The sequence below is a fragment of the Plecotus auritus genome, assembly GCF_963455305.1.
Source record: "Plecotus auritus genome assembly, chromosome: 7".
Lineage (NCBI taxonomy): Eukaryota > Metazoa > Chordata > Mammalia > Chiroptera > Vespertilionidae > Plecotus > Plecotus auritus.
The window spans coordinates 47,304,764-47,321,873 of NC_137774.1; the positions used below are offsets into that span (position 1 = coordinate 47,304,764).

Genomic DNA, 17,110 nt, shown 5'->3' on the forward strand with positions numbered 1-17,110 from the left:
AATTAAGCTATGTACTCTCTTACCTATTAGGTATAAGTCTGTGAGGCTTCAATTGCCCTGTATTTTATTTATTTATTTTTAAGATCTTTATTGTTGAAAGTATCACATATATCCCCTTTGCTCTGTATTTTAAAGACATCAAGATTTTAGTCTGCTAAATAACCAAAAGGCCAAAATACTGGGAAGAAATGTAGCTCTCCAAGATATTAATTTCTAACACTTAGGATCTATCCTATAAACAAACTGAAAAGTTAGTAGCCTAATGAGCTGCTTGATTCTACAAAGTCTTTTTTGTCTCTCTGGACCTCATCTGGAAATAATTGAGAGTACCTATAAGATTTCTTTCATCTCTCTCAGGACTAATAATTTTTATAGTAGTGGTTTACAATGATAACCTAGGTTAGCAATTGTTTCAACTTTTGCCATTTCTTCCTTGAGTTTATTATTCCCTGGAATGTGTAACATCTTTTTTTATTTTTATTTTCTTTGAGGAGTCTAAAATCATGAGACTATATAACCTTGTGTGGGTGGATCTTAGGTACCATACTGAAAATGATCCACAGTCTGGAGTGTAGCAGAGTAGTTATTCCAAAAATAGAGTAATTGGTTATGATAGATGACGGTGTTTTACTCAACCATAGAAAACTAACATGCAAACATTTCTCAGTATTTCTTAGGTATATTCTTTGAGAAGGCAGAGTTGCCTACTCCCCATCTCATTAACCCATTAGGAAATAAAAGTAATGAGTTTTTAATATTGAAAACATGTACAAAGATAAGTTGATGAAACAACAGTTTATTGTGTGAGATAATGCAGATTGGTATTGAGAAAGAAAAAGAATAGGGCAGTATTCCCGTTTAGGTTATAGTTAAATCTGTATTTTAGTTATAAAAGGATTCTGACAAAGCAGCCATTAGACCAGACATTTAATACAATTCCCTTTAAAAGAGTCTGTTTTTAAGCCATGTAAGAAAGTCACATTATTTATAGTAAAATTACTGTTATTTTAATATCAAGAGATAGTTTCTAACTTAATCATCCATCTAAATCACTAGACTTGGCTTTAGGTTATTTTTGTATATTACAAAAAACTAAATCTACAAATGTGTTTTGGTGGAAGGATGTTTTAAAGAATGTATCTCAGGCTCATTCTCAAAGAACTCAGGAACATTATCAAGGGCTACATAAGTGGAATAAAGATCAGCTTTCCACAGGGATAGCTTTGAAGTTCAGCTGTGCTTCTTTAAAAATCAGCATTATTATTCAATAAGAAAGCTTCTAAGGCATTTTTGGAATTCTTGAATACATCAGATGATCATAAAGAGGAACAATGGGTAAAGCTCCAACCTTCCAGAAGTATTGCTTTGGCTATACCCTGACAAGAGTAAATGTTTGAGGTGATTTTTATTAACATTCAATTCCCTCCTAATTTATTCTGAATCCTATAATTAATGTTAATTCATAGAAACTTAATAGGTTTTCTGAATTAAGTCTGTACTTTACCCTAAAAAGAGCTGAGACAGTCTGGAAAGAAGAGCCTTTCTTCTTAGCACCTTTCTTTGTACCACTGTCTGAAGTAAAAAGAAAACACATCAATTAAAATGGAATCCCAGAGGCTGGAATGGTATGTGAACATTCTGTGGGAATGGGTTGAAGTTAGATTAAGAGCACAGAAAGTACCTGCTTCTGTACCAGCATATGTGGAAAAGAGACTGGCCAGAGTCTTCATTGAAGATTTCTGGTACAGCCCGACCACGGTCTCATTCAGGGGGTCCTTGTTCTTGTCAAGCCAGCCAGCAATGTTGTAGTCCACGGTGCCCGCGTAGTGGATCAGAGCAAAGTGGGCTTCAGCCTTGCCTTTGACAACCTTGGGCTTCTGGAAGTTGGCAGACTTGCCCAGGTGCTGGTCATACAGCTTATTCTTGAAGGATGTGTCTGTGGCCTTGGGGAACATGCACTCCTCTTCCAGGATTGAGAAGATGCCTAGTGGCTGAATTCAGAAGAGTAGACATTGGTGTCAACCTATCTCCTTTCAAAAGATACAGACTAGTGGCTGTCATTTGATCAACTTATGATCATTCCCCTTAATTATATTTATAAAGTATAATAGAGTCATAGCTGAAGTCCTTTTGTTATCTCTAGAATGCCTTTCCACCATTTTTTTCACATTCAATACACAGCATCATTTTTTTCACTTTAAATTTTTTGTTTTTCAGTTACAGTTGACATACAATATTATATTAGTTAGGTGTACAACCCAGTGATTAGACATTATATAATTACTAAGTGATCATCCCAATAAATCTTGTATCCATCTGACACCATACGTAGTTGTTACAGTATTATTGACTATATTCTCTATGCTGTACTTTATATCTCATGACTATTCTGTAACAATCAATTTGTACTTCTTAATCCCTTAACATTTTCACCCATCCCCTAATCCCACCTCCCATCTGGCAACCGTCAAAATGTTCTCTGTATCTTGAACCTGTTTCTGTGCTGGCTGTTCATGTATTTTGTTTTTTAGATTCAATTAAAGATAGATATATATTTACTGTCATTTTATTATTCATATTTTTATCTCTTTTCTTCTTTTAAAGAAAGGCCTTAACATTTCATGTTATACTGGTTTGGTGGAGATGAACTGCTCTAGCTTTTTCTTGTCTGGGAAGCTCTTTATATGTCCTTCAATTCTAAATGATAGCTTTGTTGGATAGAGTGATCTTGGTTGTAGGTCCTTGCTTTTCTCAGTTTAAGTATTCATTTGTGTATTTTTAACGTAATTAAAAAAAAATCCTCACCCAAGGATATGTTTTTATTGATTGTAGAGAGAGAGGAAGGGAAGGAGAACATGAGAGAGAGAAACATTGATGTGAGAGAAAATCATCGATCAATTGCCTCCCAAACAAGCCATGACTGGAGATCAAACCTGAAACCTAGCCCAGCTGGTGTGGCTCAGTGGTTCAATGTTGACCTATGAACTCTGAGATCATGGTTTGATTCCCTGTCAGGGCACACACCCAGGTTGTGGGCTCGGTCCCCATTAGAAGCATGCAGGAGGCAGCCAGTCAGTGATTCTCATCATTCATGCTTCTTTTCCTCTCTCCCTCCCCATTCCTCTCTCTGAAATCAATAAAAATATAAGAAAAACAAAAACAAACCCAAAACCTAGGTATGTGCCCTGACTGGGAATGGAACCAACAACCTTTTGGTGTATTAGATGATGCTCCAACCAACTGAGAAACACTGGCTAGGGCCAGTTTGAATATTTCTTGCTATTCTCTTCTGGCCTGCAAAGTTTCTGCTGACAATCTTATCAGAGTTTCCTTGTAGATAACTAATTACTTTTCTCTTTCTGCTTTTAAGATTCTTTCCTTGTCTTTAACCTTTTGCCTTTTAATTATGATGTGTCTTGGTATGGGCCTGTTTGGATTCAACTTGTTTGGACTCTATTCTTTCTGGACTTCTTTCTGTATTTCATTCAACAGGTTAGGAAAGTTTTCCATCATTAGTTTTTCACAAAGGTTTTCATTTTTTTGCTCTCTCTCTCTTCTATGTGTGGCACCCCCATGATGCAAATGTTGATACACTTGAGGTTATCCCAGATATTCCTTATACAGGGTAATACCCTCATTTTTTTTTTTTTTTGGATTCTTTTCCTTTTTGCACAGCATGATTTTTACCAAAAGAAGAGCTGGATACAAACTCCAAATATCAGCACAGCATGTGTTAAAAGGTTCTGTACTTATTATACTTGTTTCCTATTGAATGAATTAACCTATTGTCAAAGTTTTATTTTGCTATGAAAAGTACTTATTTAGAATGATGTTTACTTTATATGCAATAATTAAATACTATAAATAACCCAAACCTTATTTAAGACATTTTGTGCATTTAATCTCCTTAAAGATATATTATGAAAAAGCATAAGCAGTTTGATTTCTTGACTTCCAAACAGATTAACTTTCATATAAGCTCTAGCTGTGTTGCTTGTGCATTAATTTTTATTTAGGAAAAAGACATTTTTATTGGGTCATGATGGAGATTGATTTAGAACTAATGAGGTAGTTCTTCTAGTGAAGCAGACCATATCAATAAAGTCTTCAGTGCTGCCTTAAAATTAGATTTGAATCAGTGTTAGAGCAAAACTGTTTGGAACAAAATGAAACTAAGCACTGTGGTCCCTCTTACGTAAAAGTTGAAAAGATAAAGTTATTTCTAAATAGTAATTTTCTAATTTGTATTACAATTTAGATTAATGTAATACTTTCTAGAGTTGGTTAAGATACTTGGAAAAGTTATCCTTATAGTTCAGCCTTTAAAAGTCAAACAGACCTTCTCGATGAGCTCAATGCAGGCAGCCAGGTCCATCCCAAAGTCAATGAACGTCCACTCAATGCCTTCCTTCTTGTACTCCTCCTGCTCCAGCACGAACATGTGGTGGTTGAAAAACTGTTGCAGTTTCTCGTTGGTGAAGTTGATGCACAGCTGCTCCAGGCTGTTATACTGAACAAAACAAAATTTCCATCATTAAGTGGATTTTATCGCAGTAAAATTCATTATTGAAAAAAAATATTTTATTGAAAAACGTAGAAGATATTAATGAAATAAAAATTAAACTAATTGTTGTTTCTTCAAAAATCCTAGGGTAAATGATTATTTCTGACATGAACCCTTTCCATGAATTCTGAACATTATTTAAAAACATACATATCAGTCATACAGCAAGAATTCTGATAGAATCTACCTCCTTCTACCCCTAAGATTTCATGGGCAATATTATTCATTAAAAGTGTACCTATGGTCCTTTGAGTTATGATTCAGATTTAAGGATGAAAGTAATGTATTAGAAAAACCTTACTTCTTTAACCACCCTCATTTCTCCAATTCAAGATAAAGCTCACATTTTCACTTTTGAGTGTCACATTATTAAGGAAAGTTTATCTAATTTCTGTTCTATTCATATAAAAAATTTAGCAAATCCTCCTTGTCAGGTCTGTTGAAAGTAGAGACTTGATATGGTATAGTAATTGAAGATCTGAATTTTTGTTACAATTTACATCCTCATTTTATAGACAATGAAGCTGATGCCCAGGGTGGAGATGGTATGTGTCACATGAACTTGCTTCTACCTGTAGGTCCTTTCTCATTGATGGGCAATGCCTTGATGGACCAAATGCTTCAGAGCAGGGTTCCTGTCCTGGCTTTGCCTTAGGTGGCTGGAGGATCTTTAGCATGTGTTTTGATTTTCCTAATCTCCATTTCTGCACATGTTATATGCAGTAATATTAATTACTCCTTGGTGACTTGTTTTGAAGGTTAAATGAGGTAATCTTAGTATAAGTGCCAGAAATACACTTTTTCAATGAATGTTAGTTATCATTATTATTACATTCTGTTACCTCTTAGATATTTTGGAGGTAACTCTAGGAGCAATGTTAGAGAAAGCAGTGCAGAAACTACAAATGCAAATGAATAATGATAATACATAGTACATATATCAAAGTCCAAATTACCTTCTTCCCACTTTTTTTTTTAAAGGATTGAAATCATACCTTTTCTTTTTTTTTTATATATATTTTATTGATTTTTTACAGAGAGGAAGGAAGAGGGATAGATAGTGAGAAACATCGATGAGAGAGAAACATCGATCAGCTGCCTCCTGCACACCTCTTACTGGGGATGTGCCTGCAACCAAGTTACATGCCCTTGACCGGAATCGAACCCGGGACCTTTCAGTCCGCAGGCTGACGCTCTATCCACTGAGCCAAACCGGTTTTGGCTCTTCCCACTTTTTATTAAAATGAAGATAACTCACATCAAAGATCTCAAAGCCAGCAATGTCCAAGACCCCAATGAAGTACTGCCTGGGTTGCTTGGTGTCCAGCTGCTGGTTGATACGGGTGACCATCCACAGGAACATCTTCTCATAGACGGCTTTGGCAAGAGCACCCACTGCATTGTACACCTTCATGAACAGAGTAATGTTTTTGGTGATGTTAAAGGCATTATTAAAGGAGTAATGTTTGCTGGAATTATTCAAAGACCTGGAATGTGTATGATTCTTTGGTGCACTTACCTGCTGTACAGTCTGGCCTTTGGTGACGTACTCATTGCCGACCTTGACCCTAGGGTAGCAGAGGGCTTTGAGCAGGTCAGCAGAGTTCAGATTCTGGAGATAGGCTGCCTTGTCAGCAACTTCAGAGATACAATTAGAGAAATGTTGTTTAATGGCAGATATTCTCTTTAATCTTTCCATTTTTCTCCAATCAATTTTCTTTATTATTTAATAAAACCTTTAAATAATTATATAGAAGGTCAGATGAGGCTCTCTGTACATTAGAGAATGTGCTTGCTAATAAGTGGTCAATCAATTACACTGGTCTTTTGTAATTTATTGCAAGCAGCTTTTGAGAAATTCACCAACAATAAACATATATGTTCAGTGTTAATGGAAGTATTTTACATAAGGTACAAGCCACAATCTCTTCTTTTAAGACACATTAGGTGTAGTTGGAGGGATAAGATAAATACATCTTAACATCCACTGTTTTGGATGGGCAAACGAATATTTGGATCCTTATCTTAGTTTTGCTTCTCCCAATTTCATCTCATTGGATCAGTTTCTTCATCTGAAAATGTGGGAAATAAATTTCACTACAGAGTCTCTAAAATTCTGTCAGTGACTATATTGTAAATGCCACATGTCATGTACAAAAGTAACTGCTGAAAAATTTAGGAGATGGAGAGAGAATGGCAATCTAGGAGGTCAGGAAGGGCTTCAAGGAGCAGATAATCAGCTTCAGTGGTAGGTCCTATATGTTCCATGTTCTTTCCATACATGGAGTACATGGTTTTTCTTTCTCAGTTTCTTTTATATCTTGTTTTCTGCCTAGACTGTCTACAGGTTAATATATAGTCAACATACATGCATGCAGATGTCTAGGAACATCCTTCACCCTCAGCTGTATCTGGGCAGATCCTGTATTACCAGCTACCAGGTTTATCTAGCTAGTGCTGAAAGAGACCACTAGGTCAAGTTATCTTATATACCTACTGCCATTGCCAAGGTAAACCAGGACCACTATTCCATCTCATTCTCTTTCTAATGATCTGCCCTCCTCCCCCCGTTGTGGTTTTCTTAGATCTCTCCTTGTAAGTGGCTTATTAGGGTTCATTTTAACTTGTTTGCGCTGGATAGAAATGATGGAGAAATGGAGATGTGAAGAAGGAACGGGGGTGAGGAAAGCATGCAGTGTATAAATGTGTGTATTCTAGTAAATGTGTGTATGCCCTTCAGAATTCTGACTAACAAGGAGATTTGAATTTAGAATAAGCTTTTTTCTTGCCATACTCTCTAATTTGAACCCAGATGGAGCTTCATTTGGTACCTTCAGTGCCGTCTGGCTCAGCTTGCTCCTCTCGCTGCTTTTGCTTGAATTTCATGTTCCCATAGTGCATTACTGCACCTGTGAGCTTATAGATGGACACTTTCTCTTCAGGAGTAAAGCCCAGGATGTCAATGGCACTCTTCCAGGAGAAATGATAGGATAAAGATTAGGGCAGAAGAGACGAACATTTAGGAGAGTTTATACTGTATCCTAAAGTAACCATAGCTACAGTGGGTTTGCTATTGTCATTCCCATTCATAATGGATTTTTAAAAAATTGTGTGTGTGTGTGTGTGTGTGACTTACATCCGTGGCCATCAGCTCTTCTTGGTCATCAATGCTGGGGACTGTGATCTCCCCCTGACTGACAAAGGCATAGTCATATGGGTTCGTGGTGATCAGGAGCATTTCTGGGTACATAGAATTCAGGAGATACATTTCATATTAGAAATTATTAATAAAAAATATTAAATTTTATCTGTGAATTTAAGATCTTTCTTACCAATCAGATCTGGTTTCTTATTGGAAGTAATCTGATAAAAAATATGGTAACTTCTTTCTGCCTTTAGCTGGAAAGTAACTCTGGACTTTTCTAGAAGATCTGGAAAGAAATGACAATAGACATTGAATTAGAAGAAAATATAAATGCTGCTGAGATAGTAAATGAATCTCAGTGTCTTTGCTACAATTGGGGACATTATACAGGATCCCTTGAAATTTCTATTTAATGATCGATCCTTTTGGTGATACATATATGAATTTCAAATACATATGGCAGCTGCCCAAGGTTCTTACCATTTAAGAGCAGAGACTGAAGCATAGCTGCTCTAGCAAAAATAATCTTTCCCTGTGGGGACCTGTGGCCTCTGTATTGTAATTGATCTTAGCATCCCTTCCTTCCTTAGATCACCTCAGACTCTGTGGTCAGAGGCTTCCTTGGAAACACTTACCGAAGCTCAAATCAAGAGCAAATCACAGAGATATATTGTAAACCTATAGGTAACTTCTAGGAACCCATAAATAGCCCTAGAAAAAAAAATTTCATAGTTGCTTCTGAGGCAGCAATTCCAGAATGTAGAACCATCAGTCTGAGATTGAGGTAAAGGGAGCACACAGTGGATCATGGATAAGCCTGGCATTGGCTCAAGGGCAACACTGGCAGCAGTCTCAGTGTGTACAAACTGTTGCAAAACATCCCTGTTAATGAAATCACTTCTCTCTCTCTCTCTTGATTTCCTATGGTCCAGTTACTCACATGTTTCAATATCAGCAGAAGCCAGCTTCCCTGTAGTACCGAAGTGGATTCTAATGAATTTACCCTGAAAAGAGAAAGATGATTTAGTATTAAAAAGTTGAAGCACACAGTGATGCAGTTGAAATGATAATTCAGACATGCTTTCTCTGGCATTTAAAGGCCGAGAAAACCCCTCTGTGATCAAGACACTTACGAAGCGAGAAGAGTTGTCATTCCTCACGGTCTTGGCATTGCCAAAGGCCTCCAGCAGGGGGTTGGCACTGATGATTTGATCTTCCAGTGTCCCCTGCAAAGGCAAGAGCAGTGCTCACTTCTGAGGCTCCCCACTTCCTGAGACCCCAACAGTCCTGATTCTGACTCTGGTATTGGACTCACCTTCATTTTGCCAGAAGTAGTTTCCTCCTTCTTCTTCTCCCCAGTAACTGCAATTGTTGCAAAGTACTGGATGACACGCTTGGTGTTCACAGTCTTCCCTGCACCAGATTCTCCACTGTCAAATAGAAACCAAAGAAGAGATCAGAACTACAGCTCGCATTGTTAACATCTAAGATAACACACAAACCAGAGAAGATTAAAAATATCACATACGTGATCAGGATGGACTGGTTCTCGCGATCTGTGAAAGAGAAATCAAGACCAGTCAATACCACCTGTCAGAATGGCTATTATCAACAAATCAACAAATGACAAGTGCTTGCAAGGATGTGGAGAAAAAGGAACCCTCGTGCACTGCTGGTGGGAATGCAGACTGGTGCAGCCACTGTGGAGAACAGTATGGAGTTTCCTCAAAAAACTAAAAATGGAACTCCCATTTGACCCAGTGATCCCACTTCTAGGAATATATCCCAAGAAACTAGAAATATGAATCAGAAAGGATATATGCACCCCTATGTTCATAGAAGCACAATTCACCATAGCTAAGATTTGGAAACAGCCTAAATGCCCATCAGCAGATGAGTGGACTAAAAAACTGTGGTATATCTACACAATGGAATACTACGCTGCAGTAAAAAAGAAGGAGTTCCTACCATTTGCAACAACATGGATGGAGATGGAGAGTATTATGTTAAATGAAATAAGCCAGGCAGAGAAAGATAAATATCACATGATCTCACTCATTTGTGGAATATAATAAACGTCATAGACTGATGAACAAGAACAGATCCAGAGACTGAGAAACGTCAAACAGCATGTCATACCTCAGGGAAGGTAGGGGAGGGTGGGGGTAAGGTGGAGAGATCAACCAAGGGACTTGTGTGCATGCATATGAGCCTAATCAATGGACACAGACAACAAGGGGGTGGGGCATAAGTGGGGGGTGGGGGATTATGGGGGAATAAGGACACATATGTAAAAAATAATTTAAAATTTTAAAAATTACAAAAAAATAAAAATAAAAATAAAATATTAAGTCTAATCCATACTAGTGGTCACCATAACCTTAAGAGAAATTGTTTAATATGAATATTTTTTGAATCAATTCAGATCAAATACAGCTTGTCCTTTTTCACATTTTGAAGATGTTGCCTATAATTTTTGTGTTTTGTTTAGCCTCCAATATAGTACTTTCCTCTTGGAGTAAAATTTGTGAAAAAGAGGCAAATAATCATCTATTTCTTTTCGTATTTTATTAATTTTTATAACTTATATTATGGGAAGTTTCAAACATATACAAAGGTAGAGACAATAAAGAACCCCCATATACCCATTATATAGCTTCAACAATTATTATCATTTGGTCATTTTATTTAAAATATGTTTTTATTGATTTCAAAGTGAGGAAGGGAGAGGAAGCGATAGAAACATCAATGATGAAAAAGAATCATTGATCAGCTGCCTCCTGCATGCCCCCTACTGGGGATCGAACTGACCTCCTGGTTCATGGGTTGATGCTCAACCACTGAGCCACACTGGCCAGACATTTGGTCAATTTTATATCTCACTAGATTGTTTTAGAGAAAACCCCAGGCATCATATAATGTCATATGTAAATACTTCAGTAAGAATTATAGAATTTTGAAGTTTAACAGATAAAGAAGCTGAGACCCAGAATGGAATAAGTGACTTTTTAAATGAATACATAGCTTGTCAAGGACAAAAATATTCAGGCCTTTTAACTTCTAGTTTATATATTTTTCTGCTACTTGTCACCCTCTCAGTTATTGATATCATTACTTTGACTGCTGGTAATATTAAATAAGGAAGGGTTCTGGAATTGTAAGAGTTTGTGTTCATTTATCTTTTTTGGAAGGCATTGTTTTAGAGATTCACTTCACATTTATTATAAACCAGAGGCCCGGTGCACGAAATTCGTGCATTGGGGGGGGGAGGGGAGAGAAATGTGTGTGTGTCCCTCAGCCCAGCCTACACCCTCTCCAATCTGGGATTCCTCTCACAATCCAGGACTGCTGGCTCCCAACCGCTTCTGCCTGCCAGCCTAATCATCCCCTAACCACTCCGCTGCCAGCCTGATTGACGCCTAACTGCTCCCCTGCTGGCCCGATTGCCCCTACCTGTCTTCCCCTGCAGGCCTGGTCGCCCCCAACTGCCCTCCCCTGCTGGCCATCTTGTGGTGGCCATCTTCTGTCCACATAAGGGTGGCCATCTTGTGTGTTGGAGTGATGGTCAATTTGCATATTACCTCTTTATTATATAGGTTAAGCACAAACTCAGATCAGTACAGCTAGTTTAAGAGCTGATATTAGTAGAAATTATTATCAGGTCACAAATAACTAGTTATCTCACATAAAAGGGGAAAAATAACCCTCTCCCCCCAATCTAAGAAAAGATATCCTGTGTATGCTTTCATATGAGTTTATGCATTTCCAAATTTTGTCTGGCTAGTTATCCACCACTTACCTAATGGATTCATTCAGTCTCTTGGAGAGAATGATATAGACTAATGATAGTATCTGGGGCATATGGGCATATCAAGTTTATGGCAGATACTGCTACTATGAAAATCCTCAGGATTTAAGAGAATTCCTCTGCTGAAGGATCCCAAATGCTTTATAAAAACTGTTATCATTTACTTTTATTCTTTTTATTTCATATACATTTTTAAATATTAAAAACAAAAATTGTCACTAGTTATATGACTGGTAAGTTGATTTATACCAATCTTCTGATATTTTAAAACTCTAATTTTATACCAATAGATCATAGATTTTAGAGAATTCTCAAATCTAAAAATCTATTCAGAGAAATAGATACAAATATGGATATTGTTTAGATGTAGATAAAGTTTTAGAGAACTTTAAAGTTCAATCCAGGGAAGTATATACTGATTTTGGAACATTTTCAGATTGATTTTTTTTTCCAGTAGGAGAAAAATCATGGAAGATCATTATCACACCTAGTGGGAGCCTAGATAAGAAAACAATGTTCTAGTCTCTTGGCAATGCTAAAATAACATCATCAGGTCCAACGCCACAGTTTTGCATGGTTTTATACGTAAATCATGTTTGGAAACCACAAGTAATCTTGAATTTGGAGCAGATCCAACCAAAGCTTGGGGGGACCTTGGTAGCAGGGGTGGCAGTGTTAGTGTAGCTGCTGAGTATTAGATGTCTGAAATGAGCCAGCATGTGCATAAATTCTGGAAGGTAGTTCGCTTCTGTCGACAACCACAGAACAGTTTACTGGCATGAAATCCTTATAGAACTGCTGGCCAGTTAGTAAGGGAAGATTCTCATTTAATTCCTTTCTCTTTTCTCTTCTCCTTAAAAGGACAATTTAAAAACAAGTGCAACCAAACAAACAACAGAATAGAACAAAACCCTCGAAGTTACTCAAATCCCATGGACCCATGGTCGGCAAACTGCAGCTCACGAGCCACATGCGGCTCTTTGGCCCCTTGAGTGTGGCTCTTCCACAAAATACCACAGCCTGGGCGAGTCTATTTTGAAGTGGCATTAGAAGAAGTTTAAGTTTAAAAAATTTGGCTCTCAAAAGAAATTTCAATCGTTGTACTGTTGATACTTGGCTCTGTTGACTAATGAGTTTGCCAACCACTGCCATGGACCAACAGGAAATGCAGGAATTTAGACCATTTCCAAAGGCAATAAATTTGCTGTGTGAAGATAAAAGATTTTAATGCTGTATTTGGGCCTTTAATGCATATCAAAGGTTTTTGTTTATACTTTGATAAGGCAGGAATAACCGATTTTGAAATCATTTTAAAAAATACTTTCAAAGAAAGAGCAGTTTTAATTTCCTTTCATTCTAATAGGAAAATGCATCAAAATCTCTGGAAGGATAGTCATAGCTCTATTTTTCATCCTTAAGGCTGGCAATATTAGCTGTGCCGTTTAAAAGGTAAGAATTCACAAAGCTTTCCAGCTATAGCTGCTATTTTCCTTGATTGCTCTGGATGTGGATATTTAAAAAGAATCTGTTGGAACATTTTTCTATCCAAATCAGAAAATAAAAAAATATGGGAAAGCAAACATGTTTACAGAGTTCTGTTGATTGTTTCAACTAGGCTTCCAGCGTCTAGCTGGCTGAGCTTGGGCAGATCAGTGAACCCAGTGAGCTTCCTTCTCTTCATTTATCTGTAGAGTGGAGATGCTGGCTGCTGAGAAGAACATATGTTATATGGCTCTGAACGTTCTTTGAAAACAGTGAAGTCCCTTGTAGCTGCAGTGTATTATTATAATAAAGGCCCGGACAAAATCTGTTTGTTTGTTAAAAATTCTGTTGCCACATTTCTGTAAACAGATGAATCACTCACTCACCAGTCAGCATGAACTGATAGGCATTGTCAGAGATGGAGAAGATGTGAGGCGGGGCCTCCTGGCGCTTTTTGCCTCGGTAGGCAGCCACCACCTCGGGGTTATACACCGGCAGCCACTTGTAGGGGTTGACTGTTACACAGAAGAGGCCTGAGTAGGTCTGAGAAAATCAGAAAATGCAGCATGTGGGTCATGTTTTTACTCAGAGAGATAAACAATAAACAGATGTGGAAGGGCGCTCACGTAGATCATCCAGGCTGCATAGCGCTCTTTGAGGTTGTAGAGCACTCCAGGCTCATGTAAATGGGTCATCATGGCCATGTCCTCGATCTTGTCATATTTCGGAGGGTTCATAGGGAAGACTTGGTCTTCCCTGACAGTTAGAGTCTGGCAAGTAAAGTAAGAGACCAGTTTGTATTAATGATTAGAGGTAGGGTTTGTGTTTATCTGTTTATTTTGGTTATAGCCTACACTTGCAGACACTGCAAGTCATAAAAAGATTCATTTCAGAGTTTGATGCTAAGAACATCTGTTTCCTATGATGAACTTAAAAAAAAGATTTTTTCCTCCCACATTCCCCCTCCCAGGTTTACCAGGTTATGTCCTTTCACTCTTATTTTAATAGGCTGCATTTTTTATTTTTTCTTGCCATTCATTACAAGTAATTTCTATGGGGGGGGGGCAGTAATGGGGATATTAATACATTATTTAACTTAGTAAACAATACTTCGTTTGATAGGAGAAGTTAGTTTTTATTCTCCCAAGTGTGGGTATTTAGACTGGAATTGGGGAATTAAAGAGAAATGCTAGAGGTCCATACTAGTGGGTTAAAGTTCTGTGGGGAGTTGGGGGAGGCATGAAATGAGGTTACTGCTGAGAATTTCTTTTGCTTTCAAATATGATGTTCTCAAATGAACTACAAGGATGCTTGTATTGGCTATAGGCTTAGAGATTCCTACCCAGTAAGGCTTCAACTCGAATGGAGGAGATAGAGAAATAAAACAGGAAGTTTTTCTCCAGGTTTTTACTTACTGCTCCACTTTCTGTCTTTACAGTTACTTTTCCTCCATCCTTGCTTTGTATGACGCTCTTCACGTAGGCTTCCTTGGGCTCCACGACAAAGACTGATGTTTTAGCATCGAAGGGCTTGTTTTGGGCCTCAATCCGCTCTTTTTCTGATTTTCGAAGGTAGGGAGCGGCTTCGCCAAAAACAGCCATCTCAGCATCCGAACTCATGGCTGCAATTTATTTAGCAGGGGATTCTGCCCTGGGGAAGAAATGGGACAGCAGGAAAATAGAAACCAGAAGGCATAAAATGTGCGTTAGGATTTGATGGAAAAGAAATGCTGAGCCTCTATTGCCTAGGCTATAACTATTCTTTCAAACTGTGGTTATCAGTGTTCTAACATAGAAACTCTAACACAGGACTGGTGTGGAATGAGATTGTCATTTGAGACTTCATTTTTAGGACTTTGAAAATTGCCTTCCCAGAGTGTATGTAACTTGATCCTTAGGGCTTGGGTACCTATAATTGAGTGAGAATGGAATCCATGCATCATTTTAATCTCTAAACTGGAACAATATCTATAGCTAAAACTGTTGGTGGATTGTTTTATAGCAACTGTCACTTTTTAATCCTTACTTTTTTCCCTGCATGCTTTCATCTGCCATCTGCTAGGGAAATCATAGAATTCGGAAGGAAAGTTTGTCTTGTGCACATGAAGATTAATGTGTTCAAAACTGTCAAAAACATCCTTGCCTTTATACTTGGCCGTTTTTTAAAAACTCTTAAGCCAAATAATTATTTTTAACACCTACTTTATGTTAATATTTGGGGTTATATCTCTCAGTGGGTCGTTAAAAGAACCTCATAATAAATTCTCAGTACTCTGGGTTTGTTGTCATTTGGTTTATTACCAAGAGACTTAGCATTGCCTTAACTCCAAAGTCTCTTTGACACTCTTTTTTGGCATGAGAGATTTCATCTGTTAGAAATGAGAACTTCAGCATGAAGAAGGCCCCTTCTTTCCACATAAATTCCACAGCTTCTTTTCTTTCCATCCAGGAAAAGAAAATAGACAAAACTTTAAGAGTTCACCCCATACATGTAAGTCATTGTCCTGTGATTGATTGATAGGGCCGGCAACATTGGTGTGCTAGATTGATCAAATCTTCCTCTACTTTCAGGTATACATTATTTGAGGAAGGGCCAGGAGCTCTTCCAAATTTAGGTACTGTATTTAGCACTCTGTGAGTGTAATATTAGTACTTGTGACTTTTTAATGACCAATAATAAATCTTTCTAAAAACCAACAGCAGTGAATTATTAGAATTGTAGCTGAAATATTGTGGTTTTAACAAGATGTTTGTTGGTTTCATTTTTAGGTAAGAATTTTTCCAGGTGCCTAAAAATCTTGGTAAAATGTTTAATTGTTCAACACTTTGCAGTAGGAGGAGGTTGGCATGGGATAGAACATTGCTCCTGGACAGATCTAAGTGCAGCTGAGAATTCATTGTCACAATTCATTCTGGCCTAAATGGTCCTTTATTCCTGGAACTCAAATGAAGGAAGTCTCAGAGAATAAGATGTTTTGAAAATATGACTTGTTAGCATTTATAAGCAGCCACTCACTTGGAAGCACCATCTAACATAATTGCAAAAACATAGAAATGGTGTTTAATTAAGAGCCATTCTCATCTTCATTAGAATAACTTCCCTATGTCATCAATAAATGAATAAAGCTGAGTCTTACCTCTGGAATTCCAGATGAAAATGCAGGTTCAGAAGTGTCTAACACTGTAAAACAACAATTTTTTTTCTTCAATTTACTAAGCTCTGAAATTCTAGTAAAGTAGTTAAGAATTAAAATTTCCCTGGTCTAAAGCTTAGCTCTATGAAAATAAAAGTCAAAGTTGGGAGAAAGAGTTTCATGCTCAGAGATGGATCATGTGGCAAGCTCTTTGTACCCCCCGGGATCCTTCAAGTCCCAAGACCACCATCACTTACCTCTGGGTTCTTGGAGATAAAGCAGCGGGATCTGTTGTGCTTATATAGGAACTAATGTGCTGATGCTGCAGCTATCTTCTCTTTGTTAGGGCAAGACATTTGGCAACATGAACCCTCAGCATAATTTGTACTGACATTTGGCATGTTTGGATATAATTAGAAGTATTCATATCGTTTTGAGTATGTGAACCAATCTCCTATAAATAATTTTACAGGGGCCTCTCTGCCGGCAAAGAAGACTTTCTAGTATGCTGGGAAGGTAATCTTTGACAGTGCCTGGTGGGGCCTCAAAGTAAGTTCCTAAGAGCTATATTCATTTTGGCAAATTCTTCCATGCATGCCTGCGGTAACTCAATGATCAGATACTCAGCGACAATTGCTGTCAGGGCCCCAACCACTTTTCCTTATTTGCTACCACAGGAACCCCCCCATTTCATTCCCTTGGGTCACTGCCCAGGCTCATCCTTGGAGTTTCAACTTGGGCAGCAGAGCCAGTGTGAGAGGAAATTCTACACTGAGTTTTCACCATTGGGTCAGTGCCTACCTATTCAACATTGAAAAAAATTATTATTTCATTAGAAAATAATATTTATTCAGTGTAGGAAAAATAAGCAAGGAGAAAAATGTCTATAATGCCAATATGAAATAATGAAAAAATACATAGACATATAAATAGGGTCATACAGTGTACACATATATAAGATATATATGTCTTATCTAC

The 17,110-nt window shown here is 37.6% G+C and overlaps 1 protein-coding gene across 2 annotated transcripts in view; it reads right to left on the reverse strand.

The window, feature by feature from the left end:
* LOC308255176 (myosin-8) overlaps nucleotides 1-14,618 on the reverse strand; it is a gene marked incomplete at both ends in the record, with an annotated part of 31,850 nt that extends 17,232 nt beyond the window's left edge. The window contains 15 exons of one of the 2 annotated variants that reach the window (XM_080682201.1): nucleotides 1,505-1,572; nucleotides 1,682-1,991; nucleotides 4,340-4,510; nucleotides 5,823-5,972; nucleotides 6,084-6,202; nucleotides 7,396-7,534; nucleotides 7,701-7,804; nucleotides 7,897-7,995; nucleotides 8,650-8,713; nucleotides 8,843-8,935; nucleotides 9,025-9,139; nucleotides 9,238-9,265; nucleotides 13,386-13,542; nucleotides 13,626-13,769; nucleotides 14,415-14,618. In XM_080682201.1, coding sequence (XP_080538327.1) covers nucleotides 1,505-1,572; nucleotides 1,682-1,991; nucleotides 4,340-4,510; nucleotides 5,823-5,972; nucleotides 6,084-6,202; nucleotides 7,396-7,534; nucleotides 7,701-7,804; nucleotides 7,897-7,995; nucleotides 8,650-8,713; nucleotides 8,843-8,935; nucleotides 9,025-9,139; nucleotides 9,238-9,265; nucleotides 13,386-13,542; nucleotides 13,626-13,769; nucleotides 14,415-14,618 — 1,965 coding nt within the window. Of the gene's footprint in view, nucleotides 1-1,504; nucleotides 1,573-1,672; nucleotides 1,992-4,339; nucleotides 4,511-5,822; nucleotides 5,973-6,083; nucleotides 6,203-7,395; nucleotides 7,535-7,700; nucleotides 7,805-7,896; nucleotides 7,996-8,649; nucleotides 8,714-8,842; nucleotides 8,936-9,024; nucleotides 9,140-9,237; nucleotides 9,266-13,385; nucleotides 13,543-13,625; nucleotides 13,770-14,414 lie in introns of both variants that reach the window. The other variant, XM_080682200.1, reaches the window with a different exon arrangement.
* Nucleotides 14,619-17,110: the final 2,492 nt, after the last annotated feature.